At 44.4% G+C, this 15338-nt stretch overlaps 2 protein-coding genes across 2 annotated transcripts; both read left to right on the forward strand.

Annotated features, from left to right (window-relative positions):
* Positions 1 to 1739: 1739 nt before the first annotated feature.
* On the forward strand, positions 1740 to 6581 carry LOC102686644 (granzyme B-like). Its single transcript, XM_015365507.2, has 5 exons — positions 1740 to 1847; positions 3917 to 4076; positions 5047 to 5176; positions 5741 to 5989; positions 6233 to 6581. Exons 1-5 carry the CDS (start codon positions 1796 to 1798, stop codon positions 6377 to 6379), a joined length of 738 nt encoding a protein of 245 aa, XP_015220993.1. The 5' UTR covers positions 1740 to 1795; the 3' UTR covers positions 6380 to 6581.
* Positions 6582 to 9924: 3343 nt separating this feature from the next.
* On the forward strand, positions 9925 to 14765 carry LOC102686851 (granzyme B(G,H)-like). Its single transcript, XM_006640044.3, has 5 exons — positions 9925 to 10047; positions 12913 to 13066; positions 13663 to 13798; positions 13953 to 14204; positions 14497 to 14765. Exons 1-5 carry the CDS (start codon positions 9996 to 9998, stop codon positions 14641 to 14643), a joined length of 741 nt encoding a protein of 246 aa, XP_006640107.2. The 5' UTR covers positions 9925 to 9995; the 3' UTR covers positions 14644 to 14765.
* Positions 14766 to 15338: the final 573 nt, after the last annotated feature.

A 15338-nucleotide genomic window follows, 5' to 3' on the forward strand; every position in this document is an offset into this window, starting at 1 on the left:
CCCGTTATCTCTAAATACTTGAGCTGCGTTGGGACCGCACCAGCATTAACACAGTCTAACCCTGAACCATATTGCTTTTGTTGTCTCTGGGGTAGAAAAGAACAAAGTAAAAAAAAAAACAACGAATGCAATATTGCAAAAGTTGTGAACCGGCGAGGATGTGAAAGAAAAGCAAAACTAGAATCATTTTCGAAGACAACCCATTCATAACCCTCATCTCTGTTTTATGTCACACGGCGCAAGACAGAGGAAGAAAAGGATGAAAATGAAATTAAGACAAGAAACGCATCTGCATGTATTCTCAAGTGGAAATCGGAATTAGGATTTGATAAGATTTTCAATGTATTTATTTTGGGGCGGGGCGCAGAATGTCACGCAAACAAATATCCTACCAGATACCGCTTTATGTAAGCAATCAGATCCAAAGCAGGAATAGAAATGATTAACAATAAAAAATAATGATAATTATACATTAGTATACGCAGGAAGAGACAAACCTGCCTTAAACAGCGATATTGTCCACGACCTGACTTGAAAGTACAGTAGCGGCGTGTGTTATTTATGCAGCTGGAGTTCTAGGAGGAGATTAATCTAAGTGAACGTCTTTGAACGCAGAGCGAAAAATAGGAGAATCCCTATTTCGGTCGAACAGGATGTAAAGAGGCCTGTTCTGTGAGGAAATGTACCAGCCGAATCCTGTTCAACACCCTTGTTCTTTTTTTTTTTTCATTACTTAGCACGAAAACCCAACCTCAGCGATCTCTAGACCACAGTTGCACTATCACCTATTTTTAGACTGATGCCGATTCTTAGCATCCTGTTCAGAAAACTTTCCGAGTATCTTTTCATTAATATCGTGATTTTGTGTTCGCAGATATTGGGGAGAAAACGCGCGCGCAGATAATCAAATAAGTTTTGTTGTTTTTCCCCACTGCATTTTGTTCATGGCTCTGCATTCTGTTTTAAAATAATAATGCGAGACCAGGACTACAGCCCTAACCATACTGTACAGAACGTCATTTTTACCGGAGCCGAAGAGCTAGGAATCTTTTTGGAGACGTTCAATCCCTTTTTCTTGTAAGACGTTTTCACTGTCATTAGTATGGCCTTCCAGCTTCGAGTCTCAAATAAGATCGAGAAGATAGTGTCTGACTTCAACTTCCGGCGCTTTAGGATCTCTGTTTCTGTTGAGATAACAGTTGGGAGTGCTATCAACTCCAGAGTTATGATTTTTTTCTAAATCATGTCTTTGTGAATTCAGACTGCTCCTCTAGTGTGCTGTGTTTTTCTCTCTCGGTTGATTGCTAATGTAAAGGCTAATTAATGTAATATGGAGTTTATAGTTCACTACATTTTAAGAATCCCAAAGGTAGTCCTATCCAAAAAGGCTACACATCCACAGAATATTTCCTTTTACTCTTACTTCAAAACTGATTGTTAATAAACTTTTTTCTTCCATAATATGGCGGATTAAATGCCTGTAGGAATGTACAAGACATATCGTACTTTGCTGGCAGTCCAGGCTGGTTTTTAACTTGAAATGACCAACTGGAAGGGCCAGTACAAAAATAAAACACTTAACACCTAAAAAAGCAGCAAAATAGGAGGGTGTGTCATGAATGGCCGGGTACATGGCCTACAGGTGGGGCAGACCCAGCACCAGCGTCTTCTCAGTCAAACCACTGCATTTCCTGCTCCCTCTTGTGGGTGCGTGTGTATATAAACCTTGGGCAGTTCGAGGCAGAGCTGAAGTTCCTGATCTGAGCGTGCAACGGCACCAGCGCAGACGTCCAGCATGGTCACTCTCTGCTCCCTTGTGGCTCTTGTTGCCTTCTCTGCAATTCAAGGTAGCTATGCTCGTTCGCATCTTCTTCCCCAAACGCACAGCTGCTGAGGGTTTTTAACATTTCTGGGTGTGAGAACAGAGGCGCCACTTGTTGTGCTCATGGTTTTAGACTGAGGTCCCAATTGCATCACAATTTCAGACCTCTAATGTCAGATGCTGTAGGATGTAACCCTGCTGCTTCACAGACAGCACTCTGCCAGAGCTACAGGGCCAGCTAAGCGACAGGCCTGGGTTTCTGTGAGTTGCATTATTGGGTCTTATGTTTAGGATTTACTGTTGATTGTTGTTGGACAGTTTTTAGGTGACTCAAGTCTGAGCAACGCAGATTTAGCATGTGCAATGCATCAGCTCCCGCAGGGACATCTGAATGAATGTGCATGAGTTCAAAAGAATTTCTGACGTAGGGGCTGAACAGAAAGCCTGCTATTGTGACTTTCAGTGACCAAAGTGACAAACTGTCCATCCTTTTGAGCGTACAAGCAGCTCAGAGCTCAAAATATCACATTCTACAATGTGTACATGTATAATAAGACAAGTGTTTGCCCCATCTACTACTCCAGCATACAGATTTTCCTCCTGTTATCTGTAATATCAGCCTTCAGAGTTGAGATCAGCATTGCCGATCTGCTCTTTCCGATGGAACTATAGATTCTAAACGTGTCTTCCCAGCATGGTGGACAGTTCAGATTTCCAACTAAGGACTTCATCATATAACGTCAGGCTGGGTACTTTATATAGAATCTGACTCAGCAGAAGGCACGACGATCGCAGTTTTACAACATTGAAAGAAGCAAGAACAGTCCCCAGATGATTAGAGTTGACACCAGGCCAGTATTTTTCTACCATGTTTTTGGCAAAGAAATGAGTTTCATTACTAAAGAAAACTGAAACTCGCTTTTGGATTACAACATGGAATTTTCCTTTATAAAATCACTTTGTAACTGGATGAGAAATACAGTATATAATGTCTGTAGCAACACATATTTTCCATACCTTTCCTCGGAAGACAGATGAGGGACAGTAATCAATTCTTAATAATTAGCTGATGTGACACTCGATTTCCAGGAATCAATATGTGAACTGTTTCTTTTCTGATTGCCTGTGCCTTCCTTTCAATTTGACATAACACTTTTAACCTGTTCATCTGCAGAATATGCTGCGGATTTTGTCGATGTTTTCCACTGGTTAAATGCATTGTTGCACTGCATTTTTTTTACTTTGGCATAAGCAAATCCCAATGAAAATTAGGATTGTATTAAAAAGTATACCTTTTTAATATATTGTTCACGTTTGCAACCTTATCAAAGCTGTTTCTGTAAGTGAATATAATCTATAAGTGTGTTTAAATTTCAGACCTCAAACCAAAATGATAATAATTTGTCATAAGCCATCCTGTGACAGCCCCATCTTTGCCCACAGAATTTCTGTGTTTCAATCTACAAATCACCAGGATATATCCTTTCCCTCGCTTGAAAAGGAGGTGCATATTGTTACCTCAACTGACCACAATTAACCTGGGTCCCACTTAAACCTCAGAATTTTCCAACATGAGGACGATTATAAATTAGAGGAGGTCTTTCAGCTCATTTGCAGTAGGTCATTTGGTAGTTAGTAGGTAACTGATCTGAGGATCTCCCCCAGCTGTTTCGTGAAAGAAATCAGGGTATCGGCTTCAACCTTTGCGCCAGTGGTGTACTCTCTGTCATAAAACATGCTCCGATCGAAATTTGCCGCCAAGGTGCTGTTTCAGATGTCCTTCAGGAAGACGGCAGGATATCACATTTATTGCTGAGTTCCTGTATGCCGTGTTTTCATTTCTTACGCAGAGTCAAGATGCCAGGTTATTGACGATGTTTTTAAGAGATAAAGTCCAAACAGGCCCAGAGATTTCCGCTGTCAAAGAAAAGAGAGAAGTGTTTTTGCCAGACTGTGTGGATTACAGAAGTACTTGTACTTGAGTCTGACTGGGTGTAGGGTCTTTACACAGTGGGTCCAGACACCCCCTCCCTCCACCCCCTATGCCCCCAGTGTGCTGAGAGGGGACTGAGCTCAGCTCTGTATGCCTGACAGGTGTCTCTGGAGAGAAGGTCATTGGAGGAGCTGTAGCCAAACCCCACAGCCGGCCCTACATGGTTTACTTAATAATAAACAGAAGTGATCATCATACAAGCTGTGGAGGCTTTCTGATCAGAGAAGACTTCGTCCTGACGGCAGCACACTGTGATGGAAAGTAAGCATTCATTGTAATTCCCCCTCTATGCATTTATACACCTGCTGTATATCTACCTTAGCTATATCCATCCAGGATCGTGGTGAGCTAGCGTCTAACCTGGCAGTCAATGGGCACAAACCAAGATTCACACTGGACGGGATACTACATCATCACAGGGCACACACTCACCGTTCACTCACACACTCATACAGGGGGCAATGTAGAGACTCCCATTAAGCTTCACAGCATGTCTTTGGACTGTGGGAGGACACTTGAAATATATACTGTAACGCATACGGCCGACATTACAGGTTGTGCGAGCTGGCTCGCCAGCATGGTGACGTCACCACCCTTCCCTGTGAATAGCAGGGACCTCAGCCGCTGGGCTGAGGGGAGATCTCCCTTTAGCTCAAGAGGCTGGGTCCCTGTTGGGTGACGCCGCAGGCTCGGGTTCAAGTCCTCAGTGGTGGGGGTGCTGACCTGAAGCCACAGCAGCGGTGAGGGTGCATACCCACGTGAACCCGAAAGTGCTACAATATATATATACTGTAAATGTATAGGGTGGATATATATACAATACATGCAGGGATTGAACTGGTAGGTAATGGGCCTGAAGTGGTCCACCTTTGTATCCGCTGATATTCAGTCCTGGTCCTGGAGGGGAACTGTTGCTTCTGTTTTTGATTCAACTCTGGCCTCCTAATGATTCGCGTTGAATCAGTTGTTCACTTAGCCGTGAACAGCTCTTGTCTTTACGGCGTCCAGGCCTTTACTAATCGAGGACTGTGAGCACCTATGACACCTAGTGAGCTACAGCCCTCCAGGACCAGGAGAGAATGTCTCCGTCTGGAGTCCAAATATTATCACCTCTTGATTGATGATTGTGAGAAAGGAGAAGCTCTAGCAATACAAGGAGAAACCACAGGCAGGCAAGCACAGATATTAAAACACACCTGTATTTGTTTTTAACCAGACTTCTTGTCCACAGCAAACTCACTGCACTCCTTGGGGCTCAAAACGTCCTTCAAAATGAGGAGACGCAGCAGATCATAGGTGTGGAGAAGTCCTTTCCCCACCCCCTTTACAACAACGGGACCTATGACATCATGCTGCTGAAGGTAAGCACTCCAGATCATAACTTGCACAAGTGAAATTACTACTCTAAATACATGCAATCCCATGGTATGTTAGAATCAGCACCTCCCCAAGAAATTAAATTGTTCATTTCAGCCCATAGTGATTCCTCACTTGTGCAAAAACACCCAACCTCTTGCATGCACATATATAACAGGTCCTGCTAATGCACACAAGACCAAACCTGTTCCAGGTGTCTTACTTGCCCTACATTAAGACAAAACTTTCACCCGCCTGTCAGATGGAAATTACAAGCTCTTTTTGCGACAGCTGGTTACTTCAGAAGTGAAAGGAATCTGTTGAGCAGAAGATCACTATCGAACCGCCAAGATCCTGAATTATGATGGACGTGCAGATTGAATTCTTAATCTCAGCCGTTGTCACAAAAATGTTTTTCCGTTGTTGCAATGCCTGTGCGGAACTTGTGGCCTTGAGAGAAATTCCCGACAGTAACACACAGCTGGTATCAGAGTGTCTGGGCCTCTGGGCTGTGTTTGCTGTCATCTGTGTTTGGTTTCATCTGAAACGGCTGTTTCTCCCGTTCGCAGCTGAAGAAGAAGGCCAGACTCGGGGTGGCCGTGGGCCTGATTCCTGTGCCGTGGAGACGGGTGCCCCCCGGGACTGTGTGCTCAGTGGCGGGATGGGGGGCTGTGGACAGGGAGGGGAGAAATGCATCTCCCGAACTCCAGGAGGTTAATGTGACTGTGCTGAGTGACAAGCAGTGCAGGAAGAGGTGGGGAGATCAGTACGATGAGACGAAGATCTGTGGGGGCATGCCTGACCATGGAGTGTGTAAGGTACAGAAACAACATGCGCTGTTCTGGTATCTTGATAGCTCATCGCACCTATTGTAAAATCATGTGTACTGATTAATTAATCCAGTTGGTAGTTTGCAGACACGCTTATAGTTCTTACTAACGTTTTCCATAGGGACCATCAATCGAATAAGAGTCTTGCAGTCTTAAAGTGTACAGTGTTAATATGCTTGTTACAGATGCAGGTTTGCCGTCCTTATGTCCTACCATCTGTGTGTATTTCAGGGGGACTCTGGGGGACCCCTGGTCTGTGAAGAGAAGGCATATGGCATCGTCTCTAGAGGAGGCGAGCTCTGTGAAGAGATGCCCACTATCTACACCAAGATCTCTGTGTACGAGCCCTGGATCAATGAGACACTGGCGCAGAACTGAGCTTTCCTGTTGCAGCCTATAGCATAAAGCCACATATGTAGCTGTCAACAGAGTCCTCTTGCCTGGGTGCCCTGTTTGTAAAATGGTCCTTTGTACTCAAGCTGTATTCCAGATGTCCTGCTTGCTAACCTGTCTAGCTAAAATATTTCCAATTGCAAAAATCTCCATTCCTAATAAAGCTTCTCACTGATTTAAACCTGAATATCCACTTTGCCTCCATCACTCAGATCCAAAAGATCATCACGTACAGCAATTATTAAGTATAGATCACTCCCAACAGACAGCAGAGTGATCCGGTTCGGGCTTTTATGTGTATAGAGATATCACACCTTTAGCAGGCCTCACAGAGTGAATTAAGCCTTTCCTGCCTGGCTGCTTGGTGTGTGTGTGCATGCTCCCTCTTGTGCCAGGTGTTGTGTCACACCTGGAGTCTCTTGATCTCTGCAGTCTGTTTGATGTGGCAGGAGGGTGAAAATACTCTCAGGAAACTGTCCTCATGCGACACCTAGTCAATGCTCCCACATCCCAGATCTCCTTACCCCTCTCCCACTGAAGAAACACTTCATTTCCTCTCATTACATAATGCAGCCAGAGAACAGGCACATCCCAGACCTTAATCTGCAATAAAGAGATCATCAGAAAGAGTGTGTTCTGCTCTGTGACTGAATAAAAATGAATGAATTGATGTTTCTTTAATTGTGTGCATGGCAAATTCTTTATCTTTAAAGGTTTTATTTGTCATTTGAGTCATATATAAGATCAAACATTTATATATATATACAATGAGATTATCTAAATATTTAATGATCATTTTAGACTACCACATTGCTCTAAAACTGTTTTCATACTCAGATCATTCCCGGTGGATGTTTGTAGGCGTTCCTGTCTTGCCTTTTGCCTTCTGGGTGCTGATGAAAGCCTCTCGTTGTCGAAAAGTGCTCAGCACACATCGCACTTATTTAATCTGTTGCACCATCTGATTGTGTTCTCGCATCTCATCCGATCCATGCAGTCATCAAATGATCTCTTGCCCTCTTAAAATGATTCAGGCCTTATCATTTCTCCGAACTGAGTGAAAAACAAACAGGAAAAGCTTTCCTCTCCAAAAACCAAACCCCTGCCGGTTCTAAAGACCGTTTCTAGAGAGATCAAGCAATAAAGTACTGAAGAGAAAAACACAGCAAGGCGATTACTGGGAATTGAAGATCGGTCTTTATATAGTGAAGCAACTCATCATTAACGCATCCTGCTGTCTGTTTTACACATATCCAAAATGCTCCTGAAGTTTAACAAAGTCCTGCTTTCAAATTTCCGTGTTTAATCTGAGCAACATAACCTGAAATGACACAAATGTGTTGCGCAGCTGGCTAGAAAAAGGTTTGGTTCCCCAACAGAGGAGATTTCACGGTCTGCAGAAAAAAAAAAAGGGCACTGTTCACTTATCATTGATCTACGTTCATTCAGCTATAGGGTCAGAAATAACTGGTACAAATGACACTGTGCTACTAATTTCTAAATAACGAAAACTGAACCCCACGTTTGACTCAGTTCTAATTTGGACCCTCCTGCCCATCCCAAATTCAAATACCTCCAACCACTTACAATTACTGGATTTGGAAGTCTGAGTCTAATCTGTACCCTCGTCTTGGTAACTCACTGGCAGTAGATTGTGTCAAATGTTGGCCTCTTCGGATCAGTCTTATCAGTTTCATCACTTACTGTTAAATGCATTGTGGAGACATTTTGGTTTAATCTGTGTGGCTGGTTTCCCTCAGTTTTTGAGATAAGAGTGAGTGTACTTTAAGGAACTAAATGAAAACAGCAGGTTTCAATTCTCTGCCACACCTGTCAGTCCTGTTCTGTATCCAACTATATTTTCTGCTGTCTGAAATCCTAATATCAAACCACTATAACGGTTATAACTTCACCACCACATAAACAGTGGTAAAGAAAGCCAATGAAAAATCTTCTATTGATTCTTCACAAAAAGCATTAGTACTCATAGGTACTCTGAGGGGTTACAATCTGTATATTTTAAGAGAACCAACAATTCACTCACTTTGTAATGAATATAGTGATGATCAGGTGAGGAAACAGGGCTGTCATTGATCTTTGATTGATCGCGTTGATTGGAATGATCACAGCTGTACACAAGCAGCCATCATGAAGCACCGTGCTGCTTGTCCATCGCATTCGCCAGTGAAATGCTCCCTACACATTAGACTAAGACTAATTTGTATCCAGCAAAACATGGAATGTTATCAGGATTATCTTCAGATAAACCGGCTTAAATCACCGCGGAAGACTGGGCACACAATCGGGTTTCCTGTGTCAAGACGGAAAAATAAAGGCACCGGACAATGAAGATATCGTGAACATTTGCCCAGCAGGGTACGATTACACCAGCAGCCCCTGTTGAATGATGTGTTGAGCCTCTGCAAGTGGCAACAATAGCTTGAGCAGGACATGGGCCTGGGCTTCACGAAACATGGAAGTATCTGCTGCCCAGGGCTGCTCCGCATGTGCAGTGAGTCCAGTCCACCAGATGTGGGTGGGGATTGTTCAGGCCAGGAGAGGCAGTGGAAGCCCTGTCTCAAGTTGCTCAAGCTTGTGATGTGTCGAGAGAGCCCATTCATTTGAGACGGAGTTCCAGATTTTCCTAATATTTTGGCCAGCGAGTGTATTAAAACAGTGATATCAAGACATGTTTTCTTCCCTCTCTTTGTACTACTTAAAAATAGACTCCTGCCATTTACTCTGTATCAGTTAACCAGCTGCAGGATCTTTGCTTAGGAGTCTGGTGAAAGATGCTGAGATGCCTTTTCCGGAAGATAGGCCAATATTGATTTTTCTTTTTTTATAAAATCAATAGCTAGTGACTCCTGTCGGCCTTCTTCAGAAAGGCACTTATTCCTGGCACGGATCTTGGAAAACCAGGGGAATGGAGTGCAAGGGTGGGGCACACACGGATCAGCACCCATACACACAGATAAACACACACATACGACTCGCAAAAACACAAATGCACATAAACACACGTGATCACACATACATACACACAGCGACCCCAATGAACCAAGCCAGCGTGTTTTTGGCAGGGGGCAGGGGGGGGGGGGAACCAAAACGCAAATGCACAAAGAGAAACCCCATGCGAACACTGAGAGAACATGCAAACTCCACACGGAAAGCACCTTCGCCTGAGTTCAAACCCAGGACCCGAGAACTGTGAAGCAGCAGTGCTGAACTGCCTGCACACTAAATCAGATCTCCCCCTTTTGCTTGCTCTTGTTCAGAAAAGCTATTCGCCTGTGCCTGTTTCTCAGATACTAGAAGCCAGAGTGATAGAGAACCAACTTTGGGAATTAGGCGTTAGGAAAGGAATACAAGCCTTCCAAACATTGTATTCTTTTCAGTGTCTTTTGCGTTCCGACTTTTAATAGTCAAGTTGCTTTCTGAATTTTAATAGTTAAGTTCTGTGCGGGTGACTTGTTTGTCTGTGGTCAGCGGTATTTCAGAAGTTCCTGTTGCAGCAGAAGTCGGTGATCGGCTCAGAGCAGAAGACAGTGAGCCCAAAGCTTGATCACACATTCTTCAATTTTAGATCATATTCTGCAGCATGAAAGTTGTCTCTGTGGCTGTGGTTTGGGCTCTCTCCATTTATCTTGCAGGTAAATCTCTTCTTCTTTTCCTTTACTCAGCTTGTGTTAAGTCAAATGAAACCATCATGCAACGTAAAAAAAATTGTGCTTAGCTTGCACAGCTCAGCTTAGTGTGAAAACTTACACTCATGCAGTTTTGACACTTGGGGTAAAAAAAATCAAAATATACCGAAAAGCGGATATAAAAGAAGAGTGAATTTGCACGTAGAATGACTAATGCTTAAAGTAGCTTAAAAACACCATCAAAAGTCATGCACATTTCACAGAAAAGATATATTATATCTGTTACATAGAATAGAACATATATATATATATCTCCGTAGATCTACAGCGAACTGAACACAAGCACATCATCCAATTGCATTAAGTGTAAAACCCAGGTTGAAACACAATTCCGTTGTTTCTGGGAATGCACACATATTCAGAAATTCTGGAGGGAGGCATGCAAAAAAAAATCTCTTTGGTCAAGGCAGTGCAGGTAGATCGTCTTACGTGCGTTTTAGGAGTCACGCCTGTTCAGTTACAGAATCACAGAGAGGTAATCCAGTAGATCCTGATGCTGGATTAAGGAAATCTCCTCTGGGAATTGTAAATAAGGGACTTGATCTCTTTAGAAAAGCTTCATCCTAAAAGGTGAGTTGGAGTGTTTTAAAGAACTGTGGAATAAGCCATTGGAAGCATTAGGTTTAAAAGAGGAGCTCAATATATACTCCTTAACCATAATTACAATTACACTATAGACCTGATAGATACATTGGTAATTGATGTACATTTTTTATGGCATACTCTGAAGAAGCTGTCACTGTACCTGTATTTTTGTATTAATTTCATTGTTATTCATTTCATTGTCAAGAAAAAAAAATGTACAACGCTTAATGAACAAAGTTGTTTAAAAAAAAAAACAGGACAAAAGACAGCATGCTAAAATGTATTTATTTTTATCCCCAACCTAAGTTTGGGATGGATGATGACAATCATGTTACTTCAGTCCCAGCTGCTCTAAATCATAATGATTCTCCATGTCATTTCTCAAAGCCGTATATATTTCACATGCAAATCTCTACCTCACATTTCACTTCCTGCATCCCCACGCCTATACAGCTGCCTCTTGGTCACTCCTGGTCCTCCAGGGGGGTCTCGGTCTCCTCGTCTTGTGGCCTGGGGGGGGCTGGCTCTCAGCCAGGCAGCTTCAACTCAGCCTCATCGTACCTCGATACCCGACAGGCCGCCTCAGAGCCACGCCTTGTGGCGTCGTTATTAAATATATGTGCTTATTTCAAAAGGGATTTGAAATTAATCACTTGTTAAATACAGTCCTGTGCAACTTGGTTACTTTCTTTATTCAATTGTCCTCTGAAATTTCAAGTTGGGTCTTGACAGACCTTTTATGCTGAGGTCCGAAGATCATTCCTCTTCTAGTAAAAAAAATCTGCTTTAACTTTATAGATGTCTAGAGGCAAACTCTGCCAATGAGTCAGTTCGATTCGATTTGAGAAAAGTGACAAACGAGCTAGGCCAGTGTTTTGCATCGGTGGCTCATACGCTGTTCAATTTGAGCTCACATTTTTAAATTCAGAATCATTATTAAATATTGCTAAATGACAAAACGTGCTTTCTTCACTCCTGAATTCTGTATCAATCACAGCAAAGGTTGTCAGGATTTTGCATAAATGTGCTCACTACATGCTATCTCGGACGTCTAACGTCTGCACGGCTGTGAAAATGAAGACAATTGTCCACAATTAATCATACAGATTAATCAACATAAACTCAGCATCTGCGCACGTAAAGGGAAAAAAAAGAGAAATATAAGCATGGTAGCATTTAGAGATTCCAGATCATTTTGATTTGAGCTCAATGTCAATTTTGAAACTTGTGTGCTGATGTGTGAGGAGCATTTTGAATTCTGTTCATGAATTTTGAAGATTTTTTTCTCTCTCTGATAAAGTCACCGATTCATTCTGAAATGGTTTGAGCAGGGAGCTGTGCCAGCGTGCAGGATGCAGAAGAAGAGGAAGAGGTTAATTCACCGCTGAGATGTAAGAAAGAAAGGTGGTGATATTTCAGAGCCCCAATTCAGGGTGGAATTAACCTTCCTGATCAATTCACTGTGCTCTATTTAAACCTGCAGCAAATGGAACTATCTGAGAAATTTGCAGGACCGCACCCTGTGGTTTTGGAGGGCTGAAGATGTCTTATTGTGTCATTTTCTACCTAAAAATAATTCTCGTATTCTTCTGCAGATTTTCTTCCTGTACTTCTTAAGTGGTAAGATTGTGTTTCGGCGTGGTTTAGCTTTTGAAAACTGCTCCTTCTGTGTAGTGTAGTGATGACACCGCCTTTACCTTTGACCTCCTGTACTACTGACCTCACGAGCACTTGGGGGTGATTTGTCCAGACACTCACACGTCACCTCATCCCGGCGGTTCAAAAATTTCCAGCCCTGGTCACCCACACGCCTGTTGGTCTTTGTTTCAGCCCTCGCATACACAGTCAAACCCTTCATTGACTTGATAGGAATAAGATGAATTTGAGCTCTTCCCAGCTCTTAAACAACGTATTTGGTGAGGGAAATAAAATCCCAAACTTGGGACTAGTTGCACAATGCAAATATGCAACTGAAGCAACTTCTTAAATCAAGTAAGGCTTTAATTGTATGATGCAGGTGGCCTGGAATGAAAACCAGCAGGTGTGGGGGGTCACCTGGCCCAAGGCTGGGAACCCCTGTCTTGTTCTGTCTGTCACTACTCCCCTGGGATCTTTGGAAAAAGACAGCAGGCAGACAAAAGAGAGAAAGGAGATTTATTTTTTAAGATCATTTACTTCGCAAGGTCTCGGCGGCATCCCAGAGTCTCCATCTCTTTGTGTCACCAGGGGGGGCGCAGATCATCGGGGGGCGTGAGGCGACCCCCCACAGTCGCCCCTACATGGCCTACCTGTCCATGGTGAGGGGCACGAAGTGTGTCAGCTGCGGGGGGTTCCTTGTCCGCAACGACTTCATCATGACCGCAGCCCACTGCAGTTCAGAGTAAGTACAGACCGATTCCCAGACCTCAGCTCTTACAGTCAGTGCTGAGCTGTCACTGTGGGACTTTGTGGCTGTCAGAGGCCAATGACACAGATGAATCTGAAAGGCCTCTTCTGTGTTTAGGCCCATGAAAAAAGAGAATCTGACATCAACATGAAGGGACAGAGGAGGTGCAGGAGTGCTCGTGTGCTTCAGAAATGCGTTTTAAACCTCCCCCCCAGTTAGTCACATCTTCTTCAGTTTGCATCAGCTAACCCTCTGCAACCAGACCATGTGTCTATTTTGAATTTCTTGCAAAGCCCCAGAGGCTGGGGTGTTGCGATCTGTGGCGAAACAGAAAGGAGTAGAGCCGAAAACAATCACTTGTATTCTGACTCATGATCTGCAGGAGTGTCTTAAGCTGACCCTCCGTGGGGCTCGATCTCCCACTCCTGCACAGATTTATATAGGGAGGGGTTTTAGGAGTGCAATGGGGGTTTCTCTGTAGAGGTGCTCGTCGTACCTGGTGTGGTTGTGATGTGTTTCTTGGATCAGGGCTGTCTTCCGAGCTGACTAGCTGAAGAGCAACAGAACCGATTCTTCTCTCTCACCCACAGCAACATAACTGCAATTCTGGGGGCTCACAATATGGTTCAGGATGAGAACTCTCAGCAGATCATCCCCGTGGCCAAATCCTTTCCCTTCCCCGACTTCTGCCCCCGGGAGCTGGACAATGACATCATGCTTCTGAAGGTGGGGGGGCTTCTTATCTTGTGCTGGCTGGGGATGGACAGGCGATGGTGCAGAATTCTAACTGCAAGGAGGAAGTGATGCTTGGGTTGTTGTAAAGGGGGTAGAAGTGAGCTCTTCCTGCTTCACGCCTCTTGCTCCCACTGTTTCTTCACAGCTGAGGTGGAACGCCACCCTCAACAGCGCGGTGGGGGTCCTGCCCCTCCCCAAGAAAGTCCGGGACGTCCGGGTGGGCAGGTCCTGCTCTGTGGCAGGCTGGGGAGCGATGGACACCGAGGGGGAGAAGCCGTCCCCTACCCTGCAGGAGGTCAACGTCACCGTGGTGAGGAGACTCTGCGCCCAGACCTGGGGGCGACAGTTCAACGAGTACAAGGTCTGCGCCGCTGGACCCCTGAAAGGCGGCTGCTCGGTACGCCCACACCAGACACCCCGTCGGTCAGCTCCTGCCCTGTCTGAGCTCTTCGTCAGGCTCTGCGTGTACGTGAGACTCAGACCGGCTGAGACTCAGCCACAATCTGCTATTACTGTTTCTCAGCTCTGCCCTTCACAGATCAAACACGAGGACTGGCAGCAACGAGAGAGAACGACAGTATCCTCGCTGGGCGCTCTCACAGGTTCGAAGCAGGTCTATTTCAGGAGCAGTGCTGTTTTACACAGGGGATCTTGACACCAGGTGCGCTGGTCGCTTGTGTGTATTTCAGGGGGATTCTGGAGCCCCGCTGGTGTGCAGAGGCGTGGCGATTGGCATCCTGTCTTTCGGGGGAAAGCCCTGCGGATATTTCCCCAGCGTCTTCACCAAAGTCGCCATGTACCTGGACTGGGCCAGAGACGTGTTGGCCAACAACTGAGACCGCTCATGAGGGAGCTCACTTCCTTCTCCAAATAAATGTTATGAAAGAAAATAAGCCTTAATAAACGTTGTGCGTGTGGTTTTCATTACTTTAGCACCACCGGGCAAACAATAAATAAACCTATATTTGTGGTAAATTATTGCATTCGTGAGAGGCACAGTGGGTACAATTGCTGGTGTACAGGACTGAAGTCCTGGGTTCAAGTTCTGGGGTGCTGCCTGTGTGCAGTTTGCATGTTCTCCCTGTGATTGCATGTGTTTCCTCTCACAGTCTGAAAACACGCTGGTTGGTTAATTGGCTTCTGGAGAAGCTGGCCCTGGTTTGAGTGCGTGTGTGCGTGCACTCTGCAATGGACTGGTGTGTCCTGTCTAGTGTATCCTGCTTTGGGCCCATTGCTTGCCAGGATAGCCTCCAGATTCCTTGAGAATTAAGTTGGGTAAAGCCGTCAGTAATTAAATGGATGGATACTGTTTGCAGTAATCAAAGCTGAAACGCGTAGAATTAGGAAGAGAAGCAGTGTGTGAAAGTGTCATTTTTGACAACACATAGTAGTTTTCTTATCTTCAAAATAAAAAAAAAGACAGCAAATTTTCTCCCACAGTCTGAGTGAGTACCAGCATGCCACATCAGGGGATTTTTGTATCAGAGTGCTACATTTCTGCAGAAAAACCTCAAACCAACCTGTTTTTCAC

The sequence above is a fragment of the Lepisosteus oculatus genome, chromosome 29 (genome assembly GCF_040954835.1).
Source record: "Lepisosteus oculatus isolate fLepOcu1 chromosome 29, fLepOcu1.hap2, whole genome shotgun sequence".
NCBI classification, from domain to species: Eukaryota; Metazoa; Chordata; class Actinopteri; order Semionotiformes; family Lepisosteidae; genus Lepisosteus; species Lepisosteus oculatus.

Bases quoted from the DNA above. Each gene is read 5' to 3' on its own strand.
- LOC102686644 (XM_015365507.2), top strand. From the start codon at position 1,796: ATGGTCACTCTCTGCTCCCTTGTGGCTCTTGTTGCCTTCTCTGCAATT. The intron at 4,077-5,046 runs GTAAGCATTCAT...TCTTGTCCACAG, and splicing joins GCAGCACACTGTGATGGAAA to CAAACTCACTGCACTCCTTG. The intron at 5,177-5,740 runs GTAAGCACTCCA...TCCCGTTCGCAG, and splicing joins ATGACATCATGCTGCTGAAG to CTGAAGAAGAAGGCCAGACT.
- LOC102686851 (XM_006640044.3), top strand. From the start codon at position 9,996: ATGAAAGTTGTCTCTGTGGCTGTGGTTTGGGCTCTCTCCATTTATCTT. The intron at 10,048-12,912 runs GTAAATCTCTTC...TTGTGTCACCAG, and splicing joins TCTCTCCATTTATCTTGCAG to GGGGGGCGCAGATCATCGGG. The intron at 14,205-14,496 runs GTACGCCCACAC...TGTGTATTTCAG, and splicing joins CCCTGAAAGGCGGCTGCTCG to GGGGATTCTGGAGCCCCGCT.